We start from the raw sequence: 14,774 nt of genomic DNA, 5'->3' as shown, positions 1-14,774 counted from the left end.
CCACCAGTACTGATTAATAAAGGTCTAACTGCATGCCCTTAATCCATGGTCTAAGCCGTGAAGTCTGGAAAACTGACCTTATCAGCTTCCCATCACTTCCAGTGGCATTCCCTTCATGGAGCTCTCTCAGGATTAGGCCCTTGCCTCTTTGCTTAGTAAGAATAAGAGCAGTGAGCCCATGTGAAACTTGGCAAACAGAAATGAACTAAAGCTGGATTACAGGAGAAGGTCATTAACCCCAAGAATCTAAGGTGTAAGCTGCTTGTAATCTCTTTTCCTGGTCTGAACTAGTGTCTTAGCTCTTGGGTGTGATAAATGTGTTCCTTTAAGGAAAAATAAATCCTCTATCTATGAGGTGAACTTTTACATACGTTAGACCTTATTTAGAGTGCTTGACTCTGTACAAACAGGAAGGTACACTCCTACACTGAGGCTCTCAGAGTAACTGATAATGAAGTGCGAAGTAATATTGTCCAGTCTAACTTTACATCTTTGAGTTTCTTGAACATTTTCAGAAAACAGAAACCTTTGGCAAGAGAAGTACCTTTTAATAGCAGGAAAAGGAAGAATTTGAATGTAGACGTGATATGGAGAGAAACAAAAATACTAAGGAGGTCAATTTGGGAAAAAATGGAACAGGAGGTCTGGGAAAAAAAATAAAGAGAGAAGCATCAGAAGGAGCAGTGATATGACAGGCTAAGGAGGGGATAAATGGAAAGTATGGATCTGAGGTCCAACATGAAAAAATTCAGAGGACAGCATCTTGGTTGGTACGGACAGAGCAAAATCAGCAAACACATATGTGCAAGATATTTAGTATATCGTGTGTACTTCTTCACGTTACAAAATTGACTTCCTATGCCTATTTTGAAAGCTTGTCTTAACATTCTAGTTTGTTGTTTGCCATTATGCCTGTACTAGTCTCTTTTGCCTGACAGATTTTGTAAGCTAACAATGGCATTTAATTCCTGGATAGGACAGCAAGGTCCTTGGGGCACCGACTGCCATTATAATTTTGTAAACCTCAACAAATTCTCAAATTATGTAGTTAAATGCAGTAAATCTGAACAATTACTCCAAATATGCTTTCAATTTTTCCCCAGAAATAACCAGCAGAGCAGTTGATACCATACAAAAATAAGTGTTTAGATACTGAGATGACAAGCACCTGAGGATAGCAGCATATAATTTTCCAAACCAGACAGAAGGCTATCCCTGAATAAGCAGTTTAAAACAGTGTTGCAAAATACTACTCTTCTAGCTTCCTCCACTTCACTTATTGTCAAAACTTACACTTCAGTCTTACCTCTTTATAACTGTTTTTTACTTCTTCTTGCCTTATATCAGTTGATGCTGATGACAGGCTTGAGACAGATGATCCTCTGCTGAAAGTTTCTGTTGAGCGCTGAGGAGACCTAAGCGGTGACTTAAAGTTGGCAAAAAAACCAAAACAAAACAGAAAAAGTTACATATCAGATTAAGCAGAAACATAGGCAAAAAAAAGTTTAGCAACTTGCATTGGTTGTTACCTCAGAAGCACTCTGTCCTCTTTCAAATGTTAGATAGTTTAATTCCATCAATGACAAAATCTGCATAAAAATATCAGAGAACCAATGTAACTCCACTTAAAGAGGAATCTACTGACTGAAACTCAAATTAGCCGATAACCTAATATTAGTAACAGATTATGACTAAGCAGATTAGAAGTACCCATTTACCAGTTTATGTTCTATACCACAGACCATCTTCATGCTATTAGATTTAAAACGTGACCCTTCTTTCTTAAAGTGAAACATACATTTTCACTTTAATAGTACCAGACCACAAAATCCTATTAGCAGGTAAGCATCTACACCTCTGTGGAACTGTATCAGAAAGAAATCAGGATAGAAGATAAAGAGGAATACCTTGGAATTTAATGCACACTGTAGGGAAGTCTCTTTCATCCGGTTTTGAATTTCTGGATTTGCCCCATTTTGCAAAAGCACTTCTATGATCCCTTGATAGCCCCAACGAGCAGCTATATGGAGAGGAGTATCTCCCTTTTCATTACCAATATCTAGTCTACAGGAATGCACATCATAGTAGACTAAAGCTTTGACGCACTGGAAAGAAAAGGAAAGCTATCAATAAATTATAGTATTGTCTCTCAATTCATATAAGATGTGCAACTCTAAAAAGGTTTTTTTCATTGCTGCTCATATAATCGATTGCCTAAAGGGCAGGCTTTTATGGTTCAGTGTCATTAAACAAAGAGTTAAACAACTCAACTAAATTTGCACAATACTACTATCTTTAATGTGAATGCATAATAAGAATTGCTACTAACTACTGAATAAAGTCCTAATTTACAGCATTAAATAGTTAGCCTCCAAATCTTTTTTAGTTACTTTTTAAAATATGTAAATTCAGTGCAAATTCACATCACAATTTAATTCCATTCCATTAGAACGTCCATTTGGTTTGTTATAAAACAATTACTTACATCCTCATGACCATAAGTGCAGGCTAAATGAAGTGGACTATTTCCATTATTGTCCTGAACATCAGTACTTGCCTTATAGTGCAATAAGAGAAGCTTAAAAGAAAAATAGAAGTAGACATTTAAGTAATTAAAAAATTAATGGACAAACAATTGTTCCTCTGTAGATTCCTTTAGGTTTCTAGCACGATGAATCACTTCATGAAAAACTAGCTATGTCTCTCCTGTTTCAGACACTACCCTCTTGGCATCACAGTACTGGTTTTGTGTACTTAGGACACTACCCTAAGAACCAAATAAAAGCTGCTTCTTACATATTCAGAGTTGTCATTGGAAAAATGAATCATCTACTGCAGCAAACACTGCAATACATCTACTACATGACAATTTATCCTATATTTTAAGAGCCTATGTAAGTGAAGATACAGCTTAATTTCAACAACGCTAATTGAAGAACCTCACATATTTAAAAATTCAAGTATGCCATAATTAATGTAGTTACACAGTCTACCCTAAACACAATGTGAAGTCATTTAATTCATTCCAATGACTGCAATGGCTCTTCTGTCTTAATCGAGAGCAAAGATGTTAACAGGCTCTCCATTTGTATTACGTATTAGAGATTTGTATTAATAAAATGGATGAATTATCAGGCATGCGTAGCTATCAATTGCTTGGTTATTACAAATGGCTGAAAACCTTGCAGCACAGGAAAAAATAAAATATCATGCAAACTACAATGATAAAAGATCCTCAATTCTGACAGCGTACACAGTTCTGGTAAGAGCTTCTCAGAAGACCTAAACGACAGTAACAGTAGAACAGTTTAGTAAGAGTCATATATGTATTATTTAGGTTAAGTATTTCTTCTTATTTCTAATTAAGCCTTTTGGTGCTTACTGTAACATTTTGATATCCCTTCTGACAAGCAAGGTGAAGTGGAGTTGAACCGTGGTAATCTGTAGCATTGACAATGGCTCCTTTGGCTACTAGTAAATCCACTAATGATGTTTGCCCTTGAAAAATATCAGACATTAAAAGAAAGAAGTAAACTTTGCACAAGAACATTGCTACTTTTCAAATTCAAACATGAACTATAAACCAAGATACCCTGCATTTCTGCATACTATGTTTCTATATACTGTATATTCATTTCTTTCCTTGGTATTTGTTTTTTTTTGTTCCAGATTACTCAAGGTCAAAGCTCCATAAAAGAACATCCAGCCAAAAGCAAGCTATGCTTGTATCTTATGAGTAAGAAAAGAAGAGAAAATAAAGCCATGTCACACAAAGCACTCTCTAATTGGGATTTAAGATAAAAATAAAAAAAAACTCACTAGGAAAATTAATACATCTACTAATAAATGTAAGATCAATGGCATAATGAACATTACAAGACAGGAGATGGTACAGATCTACCATGCATAGCCAGCTGCAGGAGAGAGAAAAGATTAATTTCTCAATCTGCCAATTCTTTAAAACAAGACTGGTTTCTGATGACACATTTTTACTTTTTTCACAGCTGAGCAAAGAACTACTGTGGTAACCACTAAGGCAAAAGTAAACAGTCAGCAAACAAACAAAAACTTAGCCATAAGAAACTGAGCTTAAAAGAATATACAATAACTTCAGTCTGTGCCAAGATACCAGTTTCCATAGCAAATAAGCAGAAAACAATTTAATGCAAAATTCAATCCTTAATACAAAGTTGGAAAACATGCTAACATAAAGATAAGGAACACAAGGAGTAGAAAACACTAGTGAAGAAAACCAACAATACTCACCACAAATAGCAGCTATATGAAGTGGCGTATATCCCCGGTCATCTCGGGAAAATGGAGTGATAATGGAGGGATCATTCAGTTTCCTTTAAAACACAATGGTTTAAAAGCAGCTCAGTTACCTATGCAGCAGTGGTAAGGAGAGAAAGAGAAAAATTGCCAAGGCCGACAAAAAACTGGTTTTGGAACTTTTTATCCTTTATCCTTTCACATTGCCAAATGATTCTATACAGTTTTACATTTTGTTAAGAGATGTGGTTTTGTCCAAGATGTGTAAGTTAGGTTCAAGAGAAGAAACATTTCACACCATGTTTACCAAAGGACATGCAGCCTCCATCACAAAATTGGCTGGTTCCAAGGCATTCAGTATTCTCCTAATAGTTCTTCGGCTTTTTCAAACCACACAAACGTACGCTCTCTACTACATCCTGAAGTGCTACCAACTTCCTCTATAACCAAAAGCAGCATACCTTCTAAAGTAAATCTTAGATGAAGACTTTTACATAGCTTTTTGCGTATTTGTGGAGATGAAAAGTGCTTACCCAGAAACTAGCTTCTCACATTTGTCACAGTAACAGAGCGGATGACACATTTTCTGTACAGTGTCCTTATCACTGTCACCTTGACTTAGTAATCGCTCCACTTCCTCCTGATTACCTGAAGCAATATGCTACAAAAAGCCAAGAGAAGAAAGAAAATGAGGAACCAATATAAAAAGCCTCCTTTTTCGGGGGGGCGGGGGACCACACCACAAAAAAATAGAGTAATTTACTGAAGCACAAAATGAAAGGAACTGATTATAAAAGACATGTATTCAAGCATTAGAAAGCAGAAATGAACAATGTCATAGCACAAAACCCCCTGATGGGCATTCAGTATTAAAAAGAATCTGTTCTTGGCTTACTTCACTTTCTATAAAAAATTAAAACAATTCCTATTGTTCTCTTTAGACTCAGTCACGAAATTGAGCTCCCTCTGTGCAAAAACATTTCTATAAAATTACTAAGTCTCTAGCCATAAGCTGTGAACACGTATAATTAGAAGCTCTGCTTTGTGTCCTTGTATAGGCAAAATTCTTTTAGAATGACAGTATGAGATTAACATATAATACAAAGTAGTTGTCAGGTGACCACATTTAAATTATTTCAGAAAACTCTTTCAATTTCAAGCACTAAAAGCTGTGAGAGACAACCAGATAGTAATATCACATCTGTGCATTAAATGGGCCAATCAATACCAACAGCAGTAGCATTTCACCCTCATTTGCTTCCAGATTTCATATAACATGCTGAAATCCATAAGATTATATTAACTTGGTAATATTTTGGCACAGAAATGCACTAGATTCAAAACACACTTTTAGCATCTACCAAAACACAGTTTGCAGTACTAATATAATTAACTGTGCATTACATTTCAGCAAATGGCAGAAAGGAAGGGATATAAACATGCAATACTTAAGTACATAAATATTCTGCCATAAGAGTTATTAACCTTAAATAAGCAGTCTATTGGAGTAGCAGACATCTGGGACAACAAGTTCATCCTTTGTCTTAAAAGCAGCTTGTCACACAGTCTCTCAGATTCCTGCAAATAAAATATATAGATCGATTATCTATATACTCATTTACAGGCAAAAGTAAAGTACCTTAACAGTAGAATTAACTTTTAAAAATATTAAACACTGTATTTACCACTTATGAATTATCAGATGCAGGTAAAACCTAAATCAGTTTCATATTTAGGATTCCGAGACTTAAAAGACTGCACACCTGCTGTTCAAAGAAATAAGTAGGTGTTCACCAGAATATTCCTTTACTGTAATTCTCCATGAACTAACTGAGCATTAATGAAATTATGGTTGTACCATCTAAAAAAGAACACACCAAAACTAGAAAAGACATAAAAAAAGACAACAAGAACCATAAGAGATGCAATGCAGCTTTCTTACAAGGAGAAATTAGGATTCTTCACTCTGGAAAAGATTTGACTGTGCTACAGTAGTCTATAAAAATCACAAAAAGTCCAAAGAAAACATGTAAAAACTGCATATCCACTATTCCTCAAAACGTAAGTACTGGGATACCCAACAAAATCATCACACATTAGGTCTGGGGAGGGAGTGGGGAGAAGAGAGAAGAAAAAATGTTCCCTCATTGCAGTAGAACTCATTGCAGTAGGATGCTGCAAAAATCAAAAGTATAAATGGACTCAAAGAGGCATTAGACAAATTCATGTAAGACATGCTTACTGGTGGCTATTAAAAAAGATGACCCAGATACAACTCTGACTCAGATTTCGCTGAACTCTCTGCTACTTGCTGGAAAATAAAAGATTGTACCAGGTGAAGCATTACTCTGTAGCAGACTCATTCATATAGTGTTTCCTACTGGTCACTTCTCAAAAATTGGAGATTGAGCTAAGCAGACACGTAGTGCAACTCTCACTTCGGTACCTCCCATTTTCTGAGAAATCTGAAGATACACTTCAGGATGCACTAAAGAACATATATGCTTCCAAAACCAGGTGAAAATTCTGAAGTAGTTGTGTTTTGAAATGGCAACATTGAACCTCACGTGAAATAAAACAACAATCCAAAGAAAACACTTTCTAAGAAAGCAGATCGAAACACTTGCACATCATTGATTCTGATCAACTACTGCTTATAGTTGGCAGTGAATATAATTTCTTTGGATGCTGTTTTTGGATAATGACTATCTCCCTAGAAATGGAAAGACTCCCAGCATCCATCAAACTGAAGACCACTGCATTTAAGATAGACACCCATATACCAAGCAAACTTTGATGGTTTAGGATCCAGGCTATAGCTTCTGCAATTAAGTCTGTAAAGACCAGATATAACCAAAAAAAGTCCGAATCTGCTCTTAACATTAGTAAGTCAGCATGAAGTTTAAGAAACTAGTGAACTGCAAATAAACAAGATCACTTGAACACCAAAAACAGAGTTCAGATTTTCTAGAAATTTGATCACTCAAGTTTCAAAGTCAACACAGATGCCTTTCATAAAGCTGTCTAAAAAAACCTCCATTGTATAGCAAATAATGTCATTAAAAACACATTTGTGAGGTCTAGAGATAAAAGTTCAATCTGCACATCACAGTAAGTTGTTTGTATTTAGATACATGAAGATGACAAATATTCACCAATCTTTTCAAACCTAAGTACTTAGCTAAAGATACCCAAGCATATCTTTTCAGAATTACAAGGCACATAACACTAGTCTCCTCAGATAGATTCTTCAGTGTGATCAGGAATAACTTCCCTAAGAAATATTTGATGAAAAATTTTACTAACTAGAAAAAAATTGTTAAAGCTTTACTGCTGATACAAGTTTCTGAAGTCTAATCAGAATTTCTAATATGAATGCTCACAGAAAGGTTTATACTTTCACTATGGAGAATCTAAGTAACCACTAGCAAGACCTACTGTAGTTTTAGTACTGTTCCTTCCACAGTGTATTTTGCAAGAGAAGTGTTCCCCAAGTGCAATAAATATTTCAAAGAGTCACTTGAGACAGCAATCCTTACGTAGAGGTATTATCTTATTTATTATATAAATCAGAAAAAAAAAAGAGTCCATCCCAGGTGAAACTACATATCTTCGAAAGTGAAATACAGAATGGCAGAAGAATCAGGTACTGGTTGAAGTATTAAGCAAGTTTGGGCCTTCAAAGACAAAACTCACTTGTACCAGCTTTACTCGCACTCCAGGAATTTAAAAAAAAAAAAAAAAAGCTTGCTGAGTGGGACTCTCAGGTATTTTAAATCTGTATTGTCTAGAAAATACATGTCCAAACATTAATGATCTTTTTATCTAACACTACTGTCTATACTAGAGAAATGAAATATTTGTACCTATGAGGGTGTACCTGTATAATGACCTATCCAAGGTGACTTTCACAGATTACAACTGATGACTTGGGGAAATCATCTCCACTCCCCCTCCCCTCTAAACACTTTATTAGCCTCACTTTGTGTTTAAGTCTTCCTTTCCTGGCTTCTCCCACCTGCACTTCCCCCATGCCAACTTCAATGCCACCTACAGCTCTTTCCATAAGAACCAAAATGCTGCCCATTCCCTAGTTGGCTGGCTTCAACTCCCTACTTCATGCCTTACTTCAACCCTCTGAACTAGAGGGTCTTACTACACATTAGCTGTGCACAGGAACACAACTAAGGTCCAATACTTATTAACTGGAATCCTAATTAAATAAGGTTGACAACTCCCAGAAAATAAAATGGAGTCTCTTGTACTATCAGTTACATGCTCCTCTCCTCCCCACAACCAAAATGTCTCTCCAAGACTTGCATGACCTTGGGTGAAGGGATTTGGCAGGTGTCCCCTAAGTGCAATTTTCTTACTGACATGAGGGTGTAATATGCCCATTATCCCACAGGGTACATTAGTTCCCTGCTGAGTTTTCTTATGTAGTTAGCTTCATTAGAGATTGGACAACAGCATTACTCAGCTGCCAGAAGCTCCATCTGAAGCCAGCTATAAAATTAAGTGCAGCCACATGAGGGGCTGCAATGAAGCCCCAGGGCACAGCAATGTTCCTGCTCACTTAAATCCCACAATCCCTTCCAGCACAATCTGGAAGAGGAAACCATGGGGCATCAATGTGACAGCTGCTGCTTTAAACAGAAAGTTGATCTCCTTTACCAGAGAATAAAGGAAATCTCAACTGGTAAGTTCATGAAAGGGAGAGCAATGCTATCAGAAGTTCCTACATGTTCCTCCACCTCCTCACTACCCTTTTTCAATTCCTGTCAGGGGGCTATTTGCTACCTATCGTTTCTTCCTCTTCATTGTGTGCCACCTTCTCCCTTACTCTACACTGGAGAAAAGGGTGGTCTAGCTCTTTCCTTTTCAGCTGTGCTAGAGGGCAGGGGGTCACCCACTTCCTTATCTTCAAGGTTCTGCTGTTTTCCATCTCATCTCAGGGTGCTGCCTTCAAGCCATGCTGACTCCTATGAAAGGCAATGTAGAAGAAAGGAGTTCCTGTTGCATGCTCACTGTATACACATTGAAGTGAGAAAGTTAGAGGCTAGCGCTCTAGGTCTGGAGCTGATGCAGCAGAGGTATGGACAGAAAACACTTACTACTTGCTCTTATATTGGTGCAGACACTAACATAAGCAGTATGAGACTGCCTTCATTTAGACTTCTCAAAGCTGTAGTTCATCTTTCAAGACGGATGCCTCCCAAAGAAATATATCTTAATGGCAGTGGCACTTAAGTTAAAATCACTTGAGGGCAATCCCAGTACAAAAAACTGCTATCCTTAGCTATATAAGGAGGGATAGGACCAGGCATTTAATAGGAAACTCTTTATTCTAGAAATTTAAGAGCAGTATATTTTTTTCAGCTTGCTGGTATTGTTGTGGAAGACAATTGTACTTTGGTTCCAGTTCTCCAGCCAGACCACCAGCATTGCTATTTGTATATTGATTGTTAGTGATAGCCAAGTGACTACAGGAAGCAAAGTTGTTTGGCAGGTTTTCCTTTTAAACTAACATTTTTATTTTTTTAAACATAATTCAATACAGCATTACAGACAAGAAATACCACAGTCTCTTTACACAAAATGAAAGAGTGGGTTTTTTTTTTTTTGAGTGTACAAAACAAACCCATGCATGACAGGTTCATGGAAAGATCCCAGAAAAGAGCAAAACCAAAAATAACAGGCTAAAATGTTAGATCAACTGCTGCTTCTTTAAGATTGTGCCCCAGGTTGTCCCATCCCAAGCCCTGCACACTGAGCCATTATTCTGGCCCCTGCAATTAGATTCCAGTGCTTTGCAGTTGGGCAGACTGAGACACATTGAATTCACTCTGGTTCCAAGTTCACTCCTTTTGATTTCCACATCAGATCAGGAAAACCTAATTTTGCAACGGTAGAAAGTTTTACAGGAGCAGTAAGACTGGATTCCTTTACTAAAGCTACAAAGTTCTTAAATCAAAGTTTCTAAAGTCACATCACTATCATCCTTGATTGGCCTGCAGGGATTTGACCTGATTGACAGAAGGGCTAGTTGCCCAGTAGGAAATAACACATGCATCCAAACTTCCTGCCCCTGCTAGGTCAGAGATGCCAAGAGCCAAATTTGACCTTCAAACACCACCTTATCATAGTCCTGCACTCCCATTAAACTATCAACTTGCACTGCAAACACACTGTATTTTTAGAGTATGAAGATTTACTGAATAATTCTAAATTACACTATCTCCATTCTGCTAGCATAGCTAACATTTTAAAAATTAAAGAAAAATCTGTTTAAGCTATGCCTACTTGCAAGTACTGCATTGCTTTCACAACCATGACAGAAAGAGTACAAACAGGAGATAAACTTACTGAAGACTCAGCTGTTGAAAATAGTGCTGTCATTTTTCCTCTAATCATATGAGGAGGCAGACTTGACATTTAACTATTTCCTCAAGGAGTATACAATGAACAACAAGTATTGCTACATGATTAGGACTTCATTGTAATCACTTAGATCATTTTAGCATTTGCTTTGGGTATAGTTACTTCAACTCATTTCTTTAAGTGTAAAAAAGGAACTCTTATGTTAGCTTTTTGTATCCTCTGACTGGATTTACTCCCACAGTTGTACACAGTCCTACAAGCTTATCAAACACACACTTGACAGACTTTAAGAGCAGCTTACTGTTGATCTGTCAGAGAGGTTGCCTTGTCGTATGTATTCTATTGCAGCCTCAATTGAGGTTAGACAGTATCCCAATTCATCCTTCACTGAACTGCAAAGCCTGAAGTTCTTTATGTAACTCAAGTTGGCCATCCTGAAATAAAAAGTTAAAGCCATGAACCACTAAAAATAGACACTAGCATGACATATCTTAATACTGCAACTCATCTTGGGCAATCCAGGCAGACAATAGGTGCGGGTTAAGAAAAAGCTTCTAGAAAGACTGGTAGGCTAGCAATACTATGGCTCTTCTGAGCTTGTAGATGGATCAGAACTCTACTTATCTCTTAACTATTCAATGAGAAGTTATTAATTGCGTATAAGGAATACGAAGGACAGGATAAGAACAGTAGCGGGAGAGATTGTGTCACACATTTCATATATGTTCATGTTTCAAGCACCACAAGGACCAGTGTAATGATAGCTACAAATTAAAGAAAAAATGTTAATCTCTAAGATATGGGATACGCCAACACTAAAGTTCAGTTCAGGTACAGGTGGAAGGTTTAGATATACTTTTACTGATAGTGAGGAGAGAGAAACACGATGGCATAGGCTAGCAGCAAGCAATTAAGCATTCAAATCTAGTTTCTCTATGTGAAATGTATCAAACATCCAGAAGCTGCATAAAGGTTTCACAGCTCCTTTCACAGCTCCAAGCACAGATGAGGAAGAACCAGTCTGTGAAGTCTGTATTGACATGCAGACTTGGTATACAGATGGCCTCTCATTACTACTTTTTTCTAGGCTGGGAATCAAAACGGCAAAAGACACAGCACTTGAATTCCTGATAGGTCCTTAATTCAGTCACACCTGTAATACATCTTTGCTGTTTGTCCTACTAAAAATAGTTTTCTGCATTACAACAGCCCCTCTTACACTTTCAGTAAGTTATTACTGTATGTTCAGAAACAGTTGCCCCTACAGCAGCATTCCATATAAGATGATATGATAGAGCTCTGTATAGCCAAAATATAGTTACATACCAGTTTGGGATTTCTGTTTTTACAAGTAAATACAGCAAAACAGAGAGAAGATCATCTGCACACATGGTTTCCATGTTAACTGAAAAAGAATTTACATCTGATGTCAGTCATGTCATGCTTCAAATGAAGAGCAACACCTATAAATGGAGTTCTGCCTCCTAAGACTAAGGGCCAGCTCTACTAGTAGAGAATGCACTGAGTAACCAAGGCAGCCCTTCAAGTGTTCTCAATCTCCCTCTAAAATAGGCTGCCAGGAGCCAAAAAAATACAGTTTGTACTGTACAAATTGCAATATTTGACTAGCATCCCCTCCTTCCTATACAGAAAGAGCCAGAGCACTAGCTCAAGACTTCTGAAATTGAGGGCAAAACCTACCCTCAAAGTTGATACACTTTTCTGTAACCCAGGAGTCTTCCTGGAGAAAGGAAGAGATGAAGTAGGGAAAGCATAAGTTGACTGTACTACTCCATTTGCTTAGTGGAAGTATCTTCTCTCTCCAGGCTATGTAAAATAAATACCAGGTTAAGAGGTCCATGCTTTCCTATCACAGAATCATTTCTGTAATCCATGGCAGCACTTTGAATGCAGCATATAGAAGGTTTGTTTGTCCCCCACCAATGCTACATTTTGCAAGAGATGCATCTCAAGAGTATCAATTTCAAGATTATCAAGGAGCATGGACAAATACACAAGAATGATCTAGCAGTGATCCTCAGTGTTTAAAATGGATCACCTTCAATTATTCTGCATGAGAAGATATCCTAGCACATGCAAGCTTCTCACATGCTCTACCTAAAACATATATAAGCTAACCAAGCACCCCACCTCACTCCATGAGAAACAATGCTGAAGTGTCTCTCACCTCCATTTTGCTTTGTTTAGAGACCCGCAAGGCAGACCCCAACCTCACTGTGTTTAATCCACAAGTGCTATTCAAACAGCTGTTTATATACCAAAGTGCTTTGTATGTACTGGTTAAGAAAAAAGTTTAAAATTAAGTTATTAATTCACTAATTACTGACCTCTTTGGCTAGGAGATTGCATAATAATTTGTACCACTTTTCGTAGACAAAGTAGCTTCTGTTGAGGGGAAGTACATTTGTTCAGCTGACCCAGTTCTCGCTTTGCACGTGGTATATTAAAACTACAAAATAATTTGAAAGAAATGGTTAGCATACAGAGTTTCTGTGCAGGATGTCCAAAACGCAAGTTTTAACTTATTCAGAGCTGAAATGAAGAACAGTATTAAAATATTTCCATCTCTACTCCAAGTACACTTGCATTTCTGTACCCTGTAGATAGAGAGAGAAGTATAAGAATATAAAAGCAAAGGAGATAATGATCAATGCAAAGACTGCCCTAAAATGACACTTGCAAAGCTTTGCTTTTCCATCTCAAAGGAATGAAGTATATGAAAAACTTGCTATTGTCCGAAGGAAGACAGTTTTTGGCTGGCCTGAGACCTATTCAAGAAAGGATCTCAGTGACTCCTCAAAGAGTCCACAATCATCTCTCACCTGAACTCAGGCTTCACTCCAATGTCTTTTTGCTGCAGGTCTTGAAGGCTCCTCGTGATTTTGTTAAAGGCAGCATCCTAATCAATAGAAAGGCAATGGTTTTTTTTAAAACACATTAGATTAATGTAACTGATCTTTAGCAATCAAACAAGCTTACCTCACTTGCCTCAATAGTCCCCACATATTTAAAGACTATATCATAAATAGCATGGTGGATATACATCTGTGGAAAAAAAACAGTACTTTAGGCATGAAAGGGAGAGTTAAAAATAGCTTGCTAATTATTTTCCTTCATTTCAGATCCTTACTTCAACTGCTTGTTTAATCAGATTCATCTGCTCCTCTTGCTTTGCAAGCATCTTCTAGCAAAGGAAAGTCATACAAACAGCAAGACAAAGTTAGATAATTTATTGCTTAAGTAACACTATGTACTATGTATTTAGTGGAGTAAGTGTTTACCAAGTGCGAATCTCTCAAAAGATGCTGGAGACATTTGGTATAAAGTGCATTGACAGAATCCTGGGGGGGAGAAAAGAAAAAAATTCAGGTTAATCTGACTTGAAGCAATAAAGCATAAATAAGCAAAGAAAGGAAGTCTTCCCTGCCTTAGAAGTGTGAACTATGGTAAGATTTTTAGCTAGAAAAATTGCCTTTACCTAATAGTTAAGATGTGGTAATTCACAATTAAGAATTCTACTTTCTCCCTTCCCACCTTCCTCAACTCTAGACTACACTGACATAGAAAAGCTCAATATGATATCCAAAGCAGTGAAGTGAATTATATTTAGTAAATTAAACATCAAGCAGCAAGATACTGACTATGTAGTGGCGGAGGCTTTTCCTTTCATGTTCTTTAAATGTTCTATAGAAAGATCCTATGTATTTATCAAATCTCTCACAGTGCCTTCCCAAGAATTCTCTAACATCTTCAATATTTTTAAGAGAATAGGAGTTTGATGAAGCTGTAGATTCACCTAAAATGAAAGCCAAGAATTAACACATAGGCTTAATATGTATGCATAGTAAAGTACTTTGTCTCTACATACACAGCCAACTTGTGTGCAATGAAACATTAATTCAGCTTATTATACCTTTAACTGAAGGTATTGCTTTTAATTAAGAGAATTTAATGCATCACATTTAGGGTGGGCTCTCTTGCCTTTTATGTCAGATATTTGGAATAGTTAAAACTGATGTCATATGCTTTTTTTACCTTGGAGTAATTTATTGCCACATACACAACTCATAATCCGAGTGCAAGTCAAGCTTGAAAGTAGA

The 14,774-nt window shown here is 37.0% G+C and overlaps 1 protein-coding gene across 2 annotated transcripts in view; it reads right to left on the bottom strand.

Moving 5' to 3' along the window:
• Nucleotides 1-14,774, bottom strand: part of ANKRD27 (ankyrin repeat domain 27) — a 48,974-nt gene that overhangs the window by 18,325 nt on the left and 15,875 nt on the right. For both annotated transcript variants that reach the window (XM_050903905.1, XM_050903906.1), the window contains exons 5-20: nt 14,316-14,470; nt 13,956-14,015; nt 13,805-13,858; nt 13,654-13,719; nt 13,497-13,573; nt 13,002-13,123; nt 11,980-12,058; nt 10,955-11,087; nt 5,758-5,850; nt 4,806-4,933; nt 4,267-4,349; nt 3,383-3,498; nt 2,486-2,578; nt 1,908-2,105; nt 1,530-1,589; nt 1,307-1,426 (exon numbers count right to left, since the gene is read on the bottom strand). In XM_050903905.1, the coding sequence (XP_050759862.1) occupies nt 1,307-1,426; nt 1,530-1,589; nt 1,908-2,105; nt 2,486-2,578; nt 3,383-3,498; nt 4,267-4,349; nt 4,806-4,933; nt 5,758-5,850; nt 10,955-11,087; nt 11,980-12,058; nt 13,002-13,123; nt 13,497-13,573; nt 13,654-13,719; nt 13,805-13,858; nt 13,956-14,015; nt 14,316-14,470 (1,637 nt within the window). The remainder of the gene's footprint in view (nt 1-1,306; nt 1,427-1,529; nt 1,590-1,907; nt 2,106-2,485; nt 2,579-3,382; nt 3,499-4,266; nt 4,350-4,805; nt 4,934-5,757; nt 5,851-10,954; nt 11,088-11,979; nt 12,059-13,001; nt 13,124-13,496; nt 13,574-13,653; nt 13,720-13,804; nt 13,859-13,955; nt 14,016-14,315; nt 14,471-14,774) is intronic.

Source organism: Gymnogyps californianus, chromosome 12, assembly GCF_018139145.2.
Source record: "Gymnogyps californianus isolate 813 chromosome 12, ASM1813914v2, whole genome shotgun sequence".
NCBI classification, from domain to species: domain Eukaryota; kingdom Metazoa; phylum Chordata; class Aves; order Accipitriformes; family Cathartidae; genus Gymnogyps; species Gymnogyps californianus.
Note: the sequence above shows the minus strand (reverse complement) of the source record. Positions and strands in the feature narration are given on the sequence as shown.